The following is an 18,296-nucleotide window of genomic DNA, read 5'->3' as shown; positions in this document are numbered from 1 at the left end:
ATTCACTTTTGTTTGGTAACTATCTTAAAGGAGAACTGTTTCCAATAGTGGGAATAGTCCTGCTTTTATAGAGTCTCAGAGCTGGCAGTCTATGTCATAATATTGACGGTCTAATTGAGGCATTAGGCTAAACAATCTATTCTAAATAATTCATAGTCAAGGTCTTTCGATATACATTTAACTAAATTGCACCTTTATACACTCTGCACTAAATATAATTTCCATTAATTAATCTTCAAGTAGCAAGGTATGTGATCTAAGAACTGTATGTTTTTCTTATCGATTTAACTAGAAATGAATCGCATTTGCTATTCCCCATCGTTAATCTTCCATCGCCTCCCAGCCAAACGACTTTTTGCATGAGCACATCTGACACCCCGACCAGAAAACACAATATAAGGAGAAAATCTTCACGCAATTGATTTAATATAAAATTTTTTAATAAAATTTGCTGCCCGGAAGAAAGTGGACTGCGAGTGGAAAAAAAGAAGGGGAAACGTGAGCTGTTAGGGCAGCTTAAAATTATATCTATTTGCGGAGCGCGCAAGTCCAACGTGAAAATTTCGGGACAGGAAGTAGAAGGTTGGGGGGGAAATGCGTAAGCGCCTAAGCTTTGGGCCAACAACTAATAAAGGCTATCAACAACAGTTCAAACAGCACCAGCATCGCAAACAACAACAAGCAACAACAGCAGCAGCAAGGACGACAGGACAATGGGCACGAAATCAGGAAAACAGGATGAGAAATGCCAGTGTCGACAGCGCATACGCACTCAAGTGAATATTTTCTCATTTAAGTTGGGTTCGCTTTGAAGTTTTGACATTTCATAAAGCAGCAGCGAAGCAAATTTCATTCTTCCTCATTTCGCTTTTATTTCATTTTATTTTTTCGTTTATTCTATATTTTTTTGTTTTTTTTTTTCGATCGAAAATCCGAGCAAACAAAAGTAAAAGCGAACGCTCGGCGCACGCAGAATACAAAAAATACATATATTCCCTGCTTAGTCACCCCTGCGAGAATGGAAGGTGTGGCCAAAAAAAAGAAAAAAACGACCCTCACAGGCCTACCCCCTGGAAAAATAATCGAAAGCACCACCCACCCACTTGCTACCCCACCAGGGAGGCGTATACTTAATATGGGCAAAAGGCCAAGACAACGGGGGCTTAAAGTAGCCAAGGAAACATTAAAGACGCTGCCAGGCATCTCAGTTGGCCCACAAAATTACTTGCTCGTTAGTTGGGAAATACCAGGTATTCGTCGTACTCCCCTCCTCTATAAAAAATCTCTCTCATTCCCTCTCTCTTTCTTTCTCACTCTGCTAGGTGTCCTCTCGCTCACTCTGCCAACCCTCAGTGGAAAAAAAATAAAAGGTGGGCTGTCTCACGCTCGCGTATTTCCAGGCGAACAAATAACTTCTTCCAGTGGAAAGTGCGTGGAACTTCGCGGCCACCGCTCGCCAGGGGGCGCCACTATAAAGGGGACTAGTGATCTCTTTCTGCTTACTTGATATGGCATATGAATAATAACTAGTTAATATACTACATCATTAATTTATCACATACTACGCTGTATAAGTAATTACTTGCTAAAGATAGGTTCTCAACGGAAGTGACCTCTTTTCTTCTAATTAAAAATAATGTCAGTGATTGACCATAGTTATAGATTTTTTCTATATTCTAACAACTTTTTAAAGCACTTCCCCGCCTTTGCAAGCGCCTTGTTTGTCTCTAATTATATTTTAATTTGCGCAATCTGCCTGTTATTATTTCTGTGCACGGCAATTGCCTCCGAGTGTTTGCACTTCCCGGCGAACATTTTAATTGCAATTATGCCAGGACGTTGAAGGCGAGCGAGGACGACGGTCCTCCAAGAAAGCATCGTCCTTGCCGCAGGGCGTTCTGTTTGCACGTAACGCCCGTGGCGCCCCTTCAATGGACACTAATTATTCCGGCCGGAGTCGTGGCGAGAAATTCGTGTCAAATCAGAAAGATTCGGTAGCCGCCCTTTTTGGGTAATTACATTTGGGGAATGGAAGGAAATTGAGCGAGTGCACAAATACGGAATGTTAAACAGCCTTCCCCACTTCAGGGGTCAGCTTAAAGAGTGTCCCCGGGAACTTGCAGAATCGCCATGACCCTTTCGAGCAGCCAAACAAGAATCGAGCTTGAGCAGCCGAATATTTTACATTTCCAATTTACTGGCAACAACGAAAACAAGTCACGTACGGCCCAGCTCATTTCCTGTGCCATTTTGGGCCCGACAAAAGGTGTCAAACGGATGCAGACAACGTGCCGCGTATGTCGAATGTCCTGCAAAGGACTTACGCAGACCTCACCTTACAAGAGGTGGCTCCTGGCTTGTAATCAAAGAAAAGACCGCGCCCCAAATTCGCCGAACTTTAAACGTTTCTTAATTGTTAAACTGCCGCTGGGCAGCTCCACAATCCCAATGTTTTCTGGGGCTGCAGGACACCCCGAAGTGCTGAAGACGATGGCTCACAATTAAGCCGAAGAAAAAACCGGCAAAAGACAAAAGCAGTAGCTGTAAGACAAACAGCGCAAAGCTGCACTTGGAGAAAATGCATTTCTTACATCTGCTTTATACTACCACTCAATTTTATAAAATTCATAACTCTTTAAACAGAAGTATATACTTTAAATTGTATAACCTTTTAATTGTATTAATCATACAAGTATATAACTTTTAGTATTTGCTTTTAAATATATCATATCATATATATCTGCTGTATACCAACACTCAATTTTATAAAATGCATAACTCTTTAAACAGAAGTATTTACTTTAAATTGTTTAACCTTTTAATTATATGAATCATATACCTTTTAGTATTTTATTTTAAATTAATATATCATCGTTTTTCTAATCACAGTTTTTCGGTTTATCACATTTGTGTGCCATTATTTTGAGTGTGAAGTACGCTGCCAGCGACTGGCCGTCATGTTAATTAATTTGCCAGGACATCCGCAGTTGGGCGGTGGGCAGCAGGAAGAGGGGCGTGGCCGTGGAAGAGGGCGGATGGGGAGAGCAGACCGCGTGTTTATTTTATGCCGTCGCGCTTAAGTGGTAAGCCCCATTAACAACTGCCTGTCGTTTGGCGGGGAAATAATGGCGTTAGATCATCATCGTCGCCTTGGCCGGGAAAAAGGAACAGGACACTGGGAGTCCTGCAGCCGTCTGTGCGTCATTTGAGCGCTGAAAGCTTTCAGCGTAAATTGTTGGAAATTAAGAAATGCTCGCCCCTGCAAGCCACCCCCCACAATTGTGTTTTCCTTGAGCTTCCTGCTCATATTTCATGGGTTCTGTTCTCTGTTGTTTTATAGCCGCCATTTGCTGCTTCTGGTCTGGTCTTTTTCCTTCGTGTTTTTTCCATTTGCCGCACTGGAGTTGCCATTGTTAATGTCCTGGCAACCGCAAAAGGCGCCACCCATATCCTGGCAGCGGTGTTTTTCTTTAATTTAGTCCGCTGGTCGACTGGCCAGTGGCTGGCTTCCTTGTGGGCCTCTTACAATAATTAGATGTAACGGATATTGTAATTGGTGTTAAATTGCGTCAGAGTTCGTGTTAATGTTTGTCATGCCTGTGGTTTCTCAGGAGTTGGGGATATATTTTCCCGCATTTTCCTCCTTGATTTTTGTTCCCAGTCATTTTTTTATTTTGTGGGTGGGCTTTATTTGTTTTCCATGGCTGACTGCTTGTTTTATGGTTTATTTAACGACTGCCTTCCTTGGAGCACTTTACACGGCCATGTCTGCGATGGAACTAAGGAACTAAGGAACTAAGTTTGCCGGCAGCCTCTACCTGGTGTGTCCTGTGTCCTGGCAATCCTTTTTGCCTCAATTAGCATGACAATCGACACGGACAAGTTCAGAGAACAATACTGCAGACGGGAAGGCAAGAAGGGCTTTGCTCAATGGCACAAGAGCCAGTTTCCTGGTGGCAACATGACAGGATATGATTGAATTGAATATATGTATGTATATACGAGGATATGTTGAAGATTTGAATATGAACGGTGCCTGAAAAGAGCAATCACAATATCCTTGAATGGCGTGTGAAAGTAATTTCAAACCACTGTTGCTCTAGAGAAATCCTGAATTGAATAAGAAAATAAATCCCTTTTAATTCTTTGAGTCTTCTAAAATTAAATTTACTGATAGTATATATTTTTTGCTAACATTTTAAGCTATTGCAGTTTTATTCCTAAAGTGTAGAAGCCCACTTTTATGGTGAAAAATGTACCTCATCGAGCGTCGTCTACGGAATTTTGTAAAATTCAATTTGCAGCCAGCACCCCAAGAAGCAAAGTTACAGCTCCGATGGAAGGCGAGAAAATTCCGAGCATAAATCTCACAAGATAATTTGCATAAGTTGGCAGGCCAGAGCGAAATCAGCAGCAGCTAAAAATGTTTATGGCCTTTTCGCTTGCCACGCCCCCTTGGCGCCGCCCCTGTGGAAAATTCCCTAATCAAATTAGCAACAGTTAACCGGAAGTGCGAAAATCCGCAAGCTGCATTGTTTGCTGTGTGTTTACTTTTGGCTTTGTTGCAGTTTGGGATTTCGCTGTGTGTGTGTGCGGTGCATTTATTTTGATTTGATTGTTGGCCTCACTCAGCGGGGTTTTCGCACTCGCAAATTTGCATTTTTGGATAATTTTTGCATTTCGAAGTTTTGCATTCTGGCATTCGAGTATTTGCATTTGAATGTTCGCGTGCGTTGCATGAATCATTCATGTTTGAGTCTCTGTTTCTGATTCAGATTCTGCTGCCGCTGCGGTTGGTGATGATTCAGGTATCGATTTGCATTGATTTGCATTTGAATTGCAGCTTTTCGACACTTTACAATGGATTATGCTGCAGTGTGATTTATCTATGGCCAGCATTACATATCAAGTGATTTGGCAATTGTTGCTGTCCATAATGAGGCTTTGTTTGCCATTGTGTTCGCCTCTAACTCTGGCCCTTGACTATTGACACACATACCCATCCATGAATACCAATTGCCAATGTTTCTAGTTTTTAATGCAGTTTGTTTTTTGTTTTTTTAAAGTGCTTAAAGAGAGTGTATCTCCTCGCACCATAAATCATCGCGAAAATTACAAAACAATATGCAGCTACACATTTTCTGCTTCTGCTGCTGCGGGTTGTCCTGTCGCCTGCGTTTTTGTACATCCATTTTTTACTCACGTCTTTTTCGTTTTCTGTGCCCTGCAAAATGAGTTGCCAGCACAGACATATTGGCCGAACTACAGAAGAATTCCAAACGCATCCGCGGGTTTTTTGGTCCGCCAGCATACTCGCACAATTCCACTAACAAGTGAGTGGTGAATAAAAAATGTATCAAGACATAAAGGGATCTGCAGGGCCGAATGAGAAATACTCTACTAAGTGGTATTCAAATTATGCAGATAGTTTTGTATACCTGTGGAGCATGAAGAATATACATTGTGTTGAAGAAACTATAATAAGATTTCACAACTCCGTAACTCTGGGTAACATAGTTACACCTTTGTGAGCAGATCCCGATACTGGATATAGGGTATCACCGAAAATTAAAAGAGTTCCCTTCAATGGACAGCGGCTTGGGAAGCCTCTTCGCAGCGGCAAATCCGTAGAGTATTGGGTATGCAAATTAATTTTTTTCCTACCTATGGACCAGTCCTTCAGCCCCTCCACCACCCCTTGGTTTTTTAAGGACACCCTGGATGCCAGCGCCCTCATGTGATGTGCTCTGCTGAGCCAGCATTTTGTTTCAGATCAGCGGTCGTCGGCGCGTCAGTTGGGAAAAAGTTGTGGAAAAAAATGTATAAATCGAAAAAGGGAACATGTATTCGAAAACATAATATCAACCGCAAAAGTTGAGCTGGCAATGCCATAAAGTCCATTTGTAAAGTGGCAAACGGTAGTTATATGCATTCCCAGTTAAGAAATAAATATGTATACAAGTTTATTAGGAAATTTAATTTTTTGTTGCATACAAAATACATATTATTGTTAACAGTTTTAGCATTTTTTATACGTGCTGAATTTGGTTTTACGGCGAAATACGGCCACACAATGCGAAGCTGTCAAATCGAAAACTTGTCAAGGCAAGAAAAATATTCACTAATTGCAATCAGACCTATTTGGATTGTTCGAATATTTAGAGATGGATATAGCAGAGATGGATATAGCAGAGATGGATATAATAATACCATCAAGTGATGTGAGTGGGAGTATGTACTTTCTAATAAGTTTCTTAAATAAGCATCCAAACAATCAGGAAGTGTACATCATTTCGGATTCCGATGATTCGCGAGATGAGATAAGAAAAGAGCTAATGAAATTGGAGGATAACAGGGAGAAAACTAAAAACAAGGAAAAGTCTAAGAACGAATCCAGCCAGATCAAAATGAACAAATGGTATTTGAAAGAATTTGAAGACCTCATGGGTCTCGAAATTGCAGACTCCGATGATGAAGTGGACATAGAAGATCGTAAGAGCGAAAAGTCGAGCAGCTCGGAATCCGACAGAATAAGTGATTCGGATGATTCCAACTCAGATGGTAAGTTTTAAATAGAAATGTAGAATGGACATAAAGAACAGTATCTCCAGGCTCTCCCACCGAATGGATTAAAAATGTAAAGAACGTTAATCTATTTGCATTCAATAAAAGGTTAGCGATATTTGAGAGTCTCTCCCGATTATGGAATCTATAAAATATTTATTCCATTTTTTTAGTAATGAAGATAGCCAACCGAAAGCTTGTGAAGAACTGCCCTCGATGCCAGTTTTTAGTGGCCCAATGCCATCGATGCCGATTTATGACGCAGAAACCTGTCAATTTGAAATGGTGGCACCCATCAAAGAACCGGATGTAATTAAGGATGAAATGTAAGTCCTAAGTTCTAAGTGATATGTAGTAACTTTTACTAATTTCGACAAATGCACCACAGTAAAGTAATGATGCCAAATAAGTTGGATAATTCCGATTCCGAGTCGGAAAAAGAAAAATCGCAACCCGAGGAGGAAGATGGTCCTTTCGACAGTAACTCTAGTTCCAGTTTTAGTTTTAGCAGCTTACTAAACCTAACTGATAGTAATGATGATGAAGATGATGATGCTCAAAAAGACTGTGATGAACAGGGTAGCGAAAAAAAACTAACTTACTGGGAGGAAATGTCATTACGCCCCATTGACAGGGGCGAAATTTCTCAAGAAGAACTAATGGCTATTTTGAAGGAAGACGAGAGTCTGGAAAATCCGAAGAAAGGCCCTAATTCTCCAGATCATCGAAGTGATTGTGATGTCGACGAGGCCATTAAGTCCCGTGATGGCTTGGATTTTTACGAAGATCGTTCTGAGTTTCCCGAAAATAGGGAAAATGTTAGCTTGTTGGTTATCAAAGAGGATTCGGTGTTTGCGGATTATGAACTAGCCGTGAAGAAACTTATTAAGCTGATCCAATCGGCACCGAGTCACTACAAATACGAGATATATATACTATTGTATCCATTGATGGTCATAACTTATCTGCAAATGATGGCCAGTGAGAAGATACAGAGAGCCAGGATGTTTCTGATTCGCTTTCAAGACCATCTCGATGACTCGTGTATACCGAGAATTATGAAGCTCAGGGATATTTGCAAGCCAGCGGAAGTTCCAAATAAAGCGCGGAAATTATTGGCGGGCCATGAAAAAGTGAAAATTGAAATGTCGGAGGGTGCTTTTCGCCAGTTACTTCTGTGCTCGGAGGATTGGACTAGAGGTCAGCAGGAAAAGTTGCTGAGCCATTTTCAAATACAATCGTATAGTGAAGATGACAAGCCCCAGCAACGATTTGCTCCAGGACAGCCTCACTTGGAGCCGATTTGTTACGGTGCTCCAGAGCCCATGAATAAGAAAGACTTTGCCGCTCGTCCTTTTTTTCAAAAACGCCGCAAGAAGAGGAACGAACCGCAAGCACTAAAGAATCTACATTTGCCACCGGTAAACAGGGTGTATAATCCGAACCCCAAGAGAATGGACTTGCTTCACATGAAGAATGATGAACAGCATCGAATGAAACTCGATCGGGACAACCTGCCATCGACCTACTTGTATACAACATCTCCTTCCGATGAGGTCGTGATCTGTGCCAACTTCTCGGAGGGCATTAGCATGTTGGCTCTGGGAACTGTATCCTCTAAGGTATATGTTTTCTCCCTAAAACCCTCGAAGTTGGTGCAAGTGAAAGCGGCACAATGGCTGAAAGTTCTAGACACGGGAATGGCTGGCGTTGACAAGGGTATGCTAGATCCCACCAAGAAATACACCAGACGTACTCTGTGCGGACATCAAGGACCTGTCTATGGTTGTTCCTTCAATCCGGAGGATCGCTTTCTGCTCACTTGTTCCGAGGACTTCAGCGTTCGCTTGTGGTGCCTGCTGTCCTGGAGTTGTGTGGTTATTTTTCCCGGCCATTTGGCACCGGTTTGCTTTGTGGTTTATGCGCCAAGGGGGTATTACTTTGCCACCGCATCGGATGATTGTATGGCCAGAGTTTGGATGCAGGATAATAGGAAACCCGCAAGAGTTCTACAAGGACATTTGGCCGAACTCGCGGTGTGCCTATTCCACCCGAATCGCCACTATATGGCCACTGGATCTGCTGATTGCACTGTTCGGATTTGGGACATTGTCAAGGCTGTGCAAGTGCGTCTTTTTCGCGGTCATAAGGACAGGATAACCGCCTTGACCTACTCCATTTGCGGTCGTTACTTGGTTTCTGGTGGCGATGACAACCTAATCATGATTTGGGACACAGCCAACGAGATTTTGATGCAGTTCTTTGACCATCACAAGGCCGCCATTAACACCATGGAGATCGCATTGGATAATAACTTACTGGTTGTGGGTGGCCAGGATTGCCAGCTGACCGTGTGGGACTTTGAGCAGGTGATTAAGAACTACTTGAGCAGGGCAAAGGCATCAAGAACGAAGAACCAGGCGGAAAGTCAAGAATCTAGTGTCAATCACTTGCTTGTTGGCTCGTTTCGCAGCAAGGGAGCACCATTTTATATGATTCGCTTTACCCGTCGCAATCTCTTACTGGGTTTCTGTGTGGCTCCTCGAGGCTCGGAACATGATGTCCTTGACGTGAAGCCCAATCAGCCCAAGGTGGAGAAGCGCAAGGAACTTGGCGAATGGCTGGACTTTCTGGACCTCATCAAATTGAAGGCTTGTGTCGATCTGAAGGACGAAATTCATTTGGATACTTCACAGGTGGAGAAGGAAAACAAATCTTAAACATAGAAAATTCTCCTTTTCATTTTAAATAAATTTATATGTATTTATTTTCTGTTTGTTTCTATATGTTTAAGGTTTTAAGAAGTTCCAAATAAAACATTTCTGTGCAGTAATTCACTAAAATAACGCTTACCCGCCAAATCGTTTTTAAAGCAGGGTTGTTTCATGTTATTTATGCAATAATATTGGAGATAAACATTTCGTATGACAAATATACAAGATTTTCTGAAGCAGCGACAAACCCCCAGAGCGAAGGAAAACGCTACAGTAACAACAATTTGACAGTTTCGGGAACAAAAAAAAAACTGGTCAGGCCACGTGTACAGCTGCCCACGACTCATTCCTCCGCGAAATAAAAAAATCCACTCCTCCAGCAGGAGTTTTCTTCGTGGTCCTCACATTTACAAAAGGCGTGCAAAATTTATAGAGGCACGCATTAAAAAATCCGCCAGGCACGCTCGACTACCTGCGTCCAAACGCCCATGGGGCTGGCAGTTGAGTTTCGAATTGGTCCCGGCCGACCGCAGCCCGATGTCCCTCCTCCCTCGTCCTTCGACCTGCATCCTTCGTCCTTCCCACTGTGCCGGATCCACGAAAAAACCCCCCTTAAGAATAAGCGACAGGACAATATATTTACGCAACTTCTTATGCTGCCGCTTCTGCCGGTGGTTGTTGTCCTTCTCTCTCGGCTTCGAAAACAGAACTCAAGTGCTGTCGTTGTCCGTTGTCCGTTGTCCTTGCTGCTCCTGCCCGCCCCCCCTTACGTTGAAAATCCTTCATCCTCACCCCCTCTACGCCTCTGCAGCATCTTGCGTCTCGTTTGTAGCAGTTATCTTGTGGGTCCTGCTGCGCGAAATGAAATTGTTTACTCCACTGTCATATGCACGTGAGCCAAGCGGTGTGGCTGGCATATCCTGGAATGCACAGAGAAAAATGATTTGAAAATATAAAAAAATATATATATATTTAAATGAATACATCCTTCCTCAATGTGAGACAAGTAATACTTTTCAAATTATTTATAAGAATTATTAAAACATTTAAGAAGGGATTACATCTACTATTTAATTTGCATTTCATAGACAATTTATTTGATGTGTTTATAAATTATTGCTTATTTTAATATTCGGAAGAACAGCAGTATTTTTTGCCGTGTATCCTTGCGGCATCGTTCTGGTGGGCTATCAAAAAATGAGAATTCTTTCGCTTCGTTTTCTTTTCCATTTTTGCTTTTTTGGGGGAAAATTCAACGTAATAATTCTTTTCCGCTCGGCTGTGGTGCGGGGCGTGGCGGTGGGCGGCGAGGTACAGTCCGTTTCAGTCCCGTAATTGTGCGCAATTTCGCCTGGACATGTTTTCTGTTCGCTGCTCCTTCGACTCAGTGCTTATCTTCAGCCATATCTTTGGCTCAGCGCCATTTTCTTTTCTCGTCCCTGCCCTCCACACATGCAAAAAAAATACACCCACATTTACACACATGTTTTATGTCCTTAAGCATCAGAGCCACCCCACCGCCCTCTTTTATTTGCACATTTTTCATGGGGCTTATTAAGGGGACTATGAGAAAATAAACAGCACAGTCCATTTAACCGATTTGCACGATGGGAAGTGGAGAGCAAAATCCCCGGGAGCTGCGAAGAGCAGCGCATAAAATAAATATTTATAATCATAACAATGTCCTGGCTGGTTTCGAACCAATCTCAGCCTGATGATGAGCAAACAAACCCAAACTGTGAAGCACTGTGGGCTGAAAATATCCTCGGCAAGGTAACGAAAATATGAAATATTAAATTGAGGTAACTAGACCATGAAAAATATTTATCTTTTTGATAAAACGTACGTTTAGTACATTTTTCGCCATCGATTTGCTTGGATAATCTTGAAATAACCTGTGAATGAAGGGCAGTCACGAAGAACTAGTGTAAAAACGTTGATAAGTATACGTAAAATTTCGAATTTAAAAACGCCTAATTCTTGGTTGCCACATACCTTTACTTGCTATTTTATGATGGGCCATAAGCGACCCCTTTGCACTCATTAAACTTAAACCGCGTATTAGCAGGCCGTAAATGCAGGATGTGTGTGCGTTTCGGGTTTGGAGTCGGTTGTTAAATATGATAAATGCGGCGGATTGTATTACAATTGGATTTAGGGCAGCGCCAAAGACAATAAATTAAATGGCGGACACACAACAAAAACGAGTGTGTGCCGCCAAAAAGGCAGCGATGCAAAAGGCAAGTGCCACAAACCCATAATTACGCAGTTCGGGCAGAGGACCCTCCATGTGATGTTAGCCAAATTTATACAAATTCCAACTCCGGTAGTTCGCATTGCATCGCATCGCATCGCATCGATTGGGGAGTGCTGCCAGTGGAACGTGTTTCCAGAGCAATTACCCCACGGAACCGCACTCCGCATTATTATGGCCAACGTGGCCCCGCAATTATGTCGTCCAATTAATATCAACGCAGCGGGAGTTGAGAGCCACGTTCGAATCGAGTGGCCAGGAGATTGGTAGTGCTTGGGATGGGGGGGGACACCGACTGCATTTTATGCATAAGCTATTTATGAAATTTATTGTCTTAAATGGCCAACGGTAGTCGCCGGTCGAATCTTAATGTCCAGCCACTTGACGGCGGACCACCCGTGGCATTATTTGCACTCGAACAAAAAAGGATGCGAAAGGCTCCTTTATACATTTATACCTTTATACATTTAAAGGCAAATGCTTATGATAAGCTTAACTGACTTTAAATAGCTTTAATACTGAACACGCTTTACCCACAAGGTTGTTCATATCTTAAAGATCACTGATTTTTCCTGCAGTGTGCTGTTTTTCCATATATGCAAAGGCTCCTTTTGCTGCACGAGCAGCTCAATCGATTTCGATTCGGCGTAAAACTACTTCGGATCCAAACATCCATCACGCTGTCAATATGGCAATATGCAATTGCAGCTCACTTGGCCGACTTGACTGGAGAGATCGAAAGGCTGGCAAGGTGTCTGCATAATTACGGCCAGCAGGCCGCAGAAACTGCGGGCCAAATGCGGCTAAATTTATTATAATTTCCACACTTTCGGGCTATGGCCAGATCACGTTTACATTGATAGACGTGGCCCAAGAAGAGGCAGCTGCGTTGTCAAGTGGCCTTTGGGCCACACGATCTGAACATGGAAAAGGACCAAGACCACTGCGACCACGACATGTCCTGGCCATTAAATTAACAATAAAGTTGAAACTTTTATTACGCAAATGCGAAGCGGGATTAAAGTGGCTCCACCAACTAGTTTTTCGCCGAATGGCTGGCAGGCGTTGTCGCAAATGTCCTGAACCTGCTCCTAGTTGCCCTCGTGACTTTATTAAATTACGCATTCCACTCGTTTCGCACACAATGAATCTGCAGCTGCAACTGCAACTGCAACGGCGACTGCAACTGCGAATTCAACCGCAGATCGGGAAAGGATAAGCTATATACTAGGACATAGCACTCGGCTGGCTTTTTTCCTTTTTGCGGCTTTTGTGGCGGCCACTTATCGCACACGAGTGTCTTGGATCGTTGCGCCTAATTGAATTTGCCAGCCCGAAAGTGCATATTCACGTACTTCATCTTATTAACATGTTGCGGCGCACATTGTAATTCATAATTTTGCTGTATATAAAATATCCCTAAAATTTACCTGTCGAGTGAAGGGCCCTCTGGGTGTCAATGGCTACACGCTGATGGATTACATGAAAATTACACGTCCTCTGCGATACATTTTGATGCACTTTTAATGAATTTAATGACGTCGCGGATAAGCTGAAAGGAAGCCCTCGAAGAGATCCTTTCCAAAAACGCGTTGAAAGGATCGCGATCGCCTTTCACAACGAAGCTGCTTAACAAGATCCAAGCTCGCAGTTAAGATGTAAAAGTATCCGTTGGGTTAATTTAATTTGAAGTGCGAGTACGTACTTTGAATTTCAATTGCAGTGTATGGTTGGAAACATATGTGAGGAATGCTGAAAGATAATCCCAAATTCGAGTTATAACATATTATTTTGTGGCAGCTGAATAATTATTATATATTAAAATACATCAGAAAGAGAACTAGATTATATCTTTGTTATCTTCAATCCAAAAAACTTGTTGAAATAAACACCTTATTTCTAAGTCATAAAAATGTGAAAGAAAAAAGAACGATTTTACACCTATGTGAATATATAATATATATAATATATATATAATATATAATATAATATATTAATATAATATAATATATAATATAATATATTAATATAATATAATATATAATATAATATATAGAATATATAATTTCCCTTAATCTCAATATAAATTTACAGCCAAGAAGATGATATATAATTTTAATTTTGCTCGCCTATTCAGAAATAGTGTAATATAATCTCACTTCATTTCTAAGTCATAAAAATGTGAAAGAAAAAAGAACGATTTTACACCTATGTGAACTACACATTAATCATTTGCAAAATGCCTATATAATTTCCCTTAATTTCAATATGAAAATTGAATTGAAAATTTTTCAACAGAGATGATAACATATAATTTTAATGTTGCTCGCCTAGTCAGAAATAGTGCAATTGAAACCCCCTGTTAAAATTTCAATTAATATTTTAGGGTAGCAATTAAAAATGATAGATTTCCGTTTCTAGCCTCGCTGTCAGTTTAGCATTAAGAATGGCGTACAGACCACTGGCAATTATGCCGTGGCCGACAATTTGAAAATGCATTTTGCATTAACTTAATTATTTTCCATTCTGGAATGACGGCGATGGAAGAGGTACCCTTCCCCGTTTTATGCTCACCGTTTATGACCAGGTCGCACGCACTTGTCGAGTTGCCTTCGGGTTCAGATAGTGGAAGGTGATAGCAGCCAGATCCCAGATGCGAGATCCAAAAGTATCTGGTCCCGATAGCAATTGCCACAATGTTGCACGCACATGTCAGCGCAAAAAGATATAGATATGGATTCAGGTGGCAGCGCCTAATTATGGGCGGACTGTCGCTCATCAAATATGTATATAATGCGAGTAGATATATGGCTGCAAATCATGAAGCTCTTTCTGTCGCCCACGGCAATTAGCACATTGTATATGAATGAATTCAATTTGCACTGTTGGTGAAGCCTTTCAAAAGAAGGCTTTCTTTATTATTTGACATCCAATAAAAACGGATTTTGCACTTTAAGGCATATTAGTGCTTTCACATTCTTAATTCAAGTTTAAATAAATCTCGCTGCGAGTCTCAACACGTGGTGAACTACATAGCCATCCACCTGAGAACTTGCCTTGCTGCCCCTGCGTGATCCAACAAATCGATATGCGTTTTGCATGAGGCACGGCCACATCCTCATCCTCATCCCCATCCCAATCCCCATCCTGCAGTGGCCGTATCCTCGAGTTGCCGTGCATCCTCCTGCCCATTTCCATTCCCATCTCCGGACTTGCCACCTCCGATAGCATGACGACATGGCAGGGCGCACAGGAAACCGAGCATGGGGCATGCGACGAATAATGCCAGACGCGACACTGAACCCTGTTCGTGCCCCAATCCCTGCCACATCCTCTTTGCCCCTTCACCACCCAACCCCCCCACACACACACACTCTCATACTGTGGCAGTAAACTGCTGACTGGCAACGTTAAAACCGGTAAATCTTCGTAGAGTCCGCTGCCTGGCCGTGTTGGCCTGCTATGTTTGTCCCAAAAAAAAGTCAGTGGCAATGTGGGCATATTCATTGGGTTTATGGGATTGCATACAATTTCCTTTGGTGCAATTTTTTCTTTTAATCTATCAAGATATGACAAGGGCTTGCTTTTTAATTCTCATAGTTTTGTATCATTATAAAATAATTATGTGTCAGTTATCGCAATCTCAAAAGTTCTTTAACCCCGAACATCTTATTAAGAAATATACCCCAGTATAGAGTATCAAAAATGTTCTAAAATATTCATGAAAATGTACACGATGATTATTAGTACAAATTAGATTTCAATATGGCTTGAATGCACATTACCCATTGCTTTAGCGTATATATTACTGATCCCTCTTCTTTGAGTAGGAAAAGCGTATCACATTTTCGTTGGCGATTTTCCACATTTTCCTCCCCGTTTGCCATGGCAGACAACATTGCGTGGCAGCCACCGATGGGGGTTTATTTCGAGCTTACTCTGGCTTTCTTGCCCAGCTAAGCTCCGATCCGCCAAACATGCCGTCGCACCACCCACAATTTGCGAACCCCCAATCTGCAAACTCCAAGCTCCCAGCTCCCAACTCTCAACTCCCAACTCCCATCCCAGAACTCCTGACCCCACTCGTTTTCGCTCTGGTTTGCTACTTTTGCACATTCTTTTCAATTTCAACGGCGACGCAAGGTGGAAAGGGGCAAATGCGCTAAAGGAAAAGCGGAGGGAGGGTGGAGGGGGTTGGCTCACTTGGGTTGGCCCAAACTGACTTGGCTGGGGCATTTTCTTTTGCAAAACTTTTGCAATTTTCTATTTAAGCAATACACACATGCATGTGGTGGTGCTGGATTTCTGTCTGTCTGTATCCGCCCTGTATCTTTGTGCGTGTGGTGCGCCGTCCGGGTTTTTCCTATTTTCCATATAAAATGGAAAATTTTCTTTATGTGGCCTTTGTTAGTTTTTCCACCCATGCGAAATGGCTTTTTACCCCCCAAACACCCAAACCCCCGAACACCCGAACCCTCGCAAAAAGGCTGCACATTTATTCAGCAATTTCAGCAAATGTATTTACAAGCAACTCTATTTCGGGCCGCCATGTTTGTTCGCTCGTAACCTCAAAACTTTGCACGCATTTTCCTCAAATTGCGTGGCATTTTCATCTTCTTGCTGCGCAACTTTTTGCCTTTGAAAAGCCCTGAATAGTTTTTTCCCCCAGCCGTTTGCTGTGGCATTTGCTTTTAGCATTATTTGCCAATTGCTTGTGTAGCTCTGCTTCGGCTCTTTAAACTAACTTTAAGTCCCGGTTGCACATGGCGTATGCTTAATCAGGCAGCGTGTGTAAAGCTCGTTCATGCCTCAATGATGACATAAGCTTAACACTTGAGCGGCACACGCAGCGGAGAAGGAGCACCTCTGGGCCTCCAGTGGCTTTGATACCGATTCAGCTGAGGATTGGGAACGGGTCCTTAATTGGTGAGGAATAGTTCAAAGTGGGTGGGGTAAGAAGAAAAGTTACTGTTCAGTAAAGTAATCTAATTGATGTTTCCCATATTTTCAGATCTCTCTATGATTTTTGATAGTCTACTTTCCATCTTGCAGTTATTTTAATAAAGAATAAATTCCCTTGAATTTTTAATTTACAAAGTATAGATCGTTAAATAATGTAGCTATTAGCCATTAAATTCATATTCAAAATTCAGTTAACCATATCCAGGCATAACCATCGATTTGCCATGATATCGCTTTGCAAGCTTCCTCTTTATTTTCCCATCAGCTATTGTCTTTGTCTTCGCTTAACATGAAATTTGGTTGGCCCCTTGCTCTTTTTTATCCCTTTTCTGTTTTTTTTTTTGGCACGGACCATCGACATTTGGGGCAAACAGGTGGACGCTGGAACAATGTGGCTGGGAAATGGAAAATGCTAGGAAATAGGAGCTGGACCCTAATGTGCTCGTGTCCAGGCGACCGGCAGTGCTCAGAGCCATTTTCTATTTTTATGTGCGCACAAACTGTAAAACAGGAGCGGTGGCATAAAGGCGATGTGGATGGAAAGGGCCATAAAACGGCAGTTCGGCCGCCGTGGCCATAACAACATGGCCAGAACCAGGGACCAGGAACCAGGGACCAGAGACAGCAGAACGACCAAGTTAACTGCATTTTAACGCGCATTTCAATTTGGAACGGATATAATTTATAGACGACTGACTGGCGCTCCCAGCTTATGGGTCTCCCGAGTTCGCAAGTCCCGACCTTCTGCAGCGAAATGTTTGCCTCAAAATTGAACCTTGCGCTTGACTGCTCCTCCCTACACCTGCCCGACCACGCCCCCTTTTCGCCAGGACCAGCGCCCGTATCTGGGCGGCATATTTATCTAGATTTTGTTTCGGCCCAGGCCGCCGCCGCCACTAACGTTGTTAATGTGAAAAATTTAATAATCAGCCGCGGCGGTTTAAGAGTTTAATGCAAATGCAATTTTGTTGCACATTCAGTGAATACTTGCTTCTTAACTCATAGTTACTTTGTTTAATGCTTTCAGAACAGGCTTAAGTTCATTTAAAAGCTTTAATCGATAGTTGTTTTCATTCTGTAAATATTATACAAAATCCACCTGAACTCTTAACTCCTTTGCTTGTCTTAAAGCGCAATGCTGCCAGTGTTTTGCTGCCAAATTTGTCTATGACTGCAAGCGACTGGCTGTCTGCAGACTGGCTTCTCGTCCTGGCCCTCTTGTCCTGCACTTGTCCTGCTGATTCGGAACTTTTCCAAGCTTTTCTTTTTCGGCTGTCCGGTGCAGCGACGTGAAATTTTTCCACTCTTTTGCAGCCACTGTCGTCTGCGTGCTTAAATTGAACAATAACCCTAAGTTGTCGTCCTCGAAATAATATTTTCTGTACCCTCCAACGCTGATTTCTCATGCGTCTCTTTCCGTGGAGATCTGAGTTCTGTGTCTCTTTTTTTTCGACATACCTTTCTTATTCACTCCGAGCAACAGCGAAAATCGCAAAGCAATCAAATAAAATTTGAATAAAAGATTTTTGTCTGCCGTTGATTTGCGAAAATGTTGGTAAACTTGGCTTCGAGGGCAGTAACAACCGAAAATGGTGGGCGGGAACTTGTGAGTTTTCAATGGGGATGCTGTTCTGTGCAAATATGCGTACACACATACTATGTATAGGCGGAGGAAAAGTGGAAAAGTACATGAAAATCTATGCAAAGAGAGGCAGATGTGAGTACAGTTTTGGTAATGTCACGACTTGAAAGGAATGAAAATCTACTTCAAAACGTGGGGATCTTGGTACTGAAAGCATTTC

The 18,296-nt window shown here is 42.3% G+C and overlaps 1 protein-coding gene across 1 annotated transcript; it reads left to right on the top strand.

The window, feature by feature from the left end:
* The first annotated feature begins 6,083 nt into the window (after positions 1–6,083).
* Positions 6,084–9,284, top strand: LOC122617048 (transcription initiation factor TFIID subunit 5). The gene is made up of 5 exons (XM_043792707.1): positions 6,084–6,221; positions 6,279–6,561; positions 6,612–6,672; positions 6,738–6,890; positions 6,953–9,284. The coding sequence occupies exons 1-5, from the start codon at positions 6,165–6,167 to the stop codon at positions 9,282–9,284; spliced, it is 2,886 nt and encodes a 961-aa protein (XP_043648642.1). The 5' UTR covers positions 6,084–6,164.
* The last annotated feature ends 9,012 nt before the right edge of the window (positions 9,285–18,296 follow it).

The sequence above is a fragment of the Drosophila teissieri genome, chromosome 3L (genome assembly GCF_016746235.2).
Source record: "Drosophila teissieri strain GT53w chromosome 3L, Prin_Dtei_1.1, whole genome shotgun sequence".
NCBI classification, from domain to species: Eukaryota; Metazoa; Arthropoda; class Insecta; order Diptera; family Drosophilidae; genus Drosophila; species Drosophila teissieri.
The sequence above is the reverse complement of the archived record's forward strand: the minus strand, read 5'-3'. Positions and strand labels throughout refer to the sequence as shown.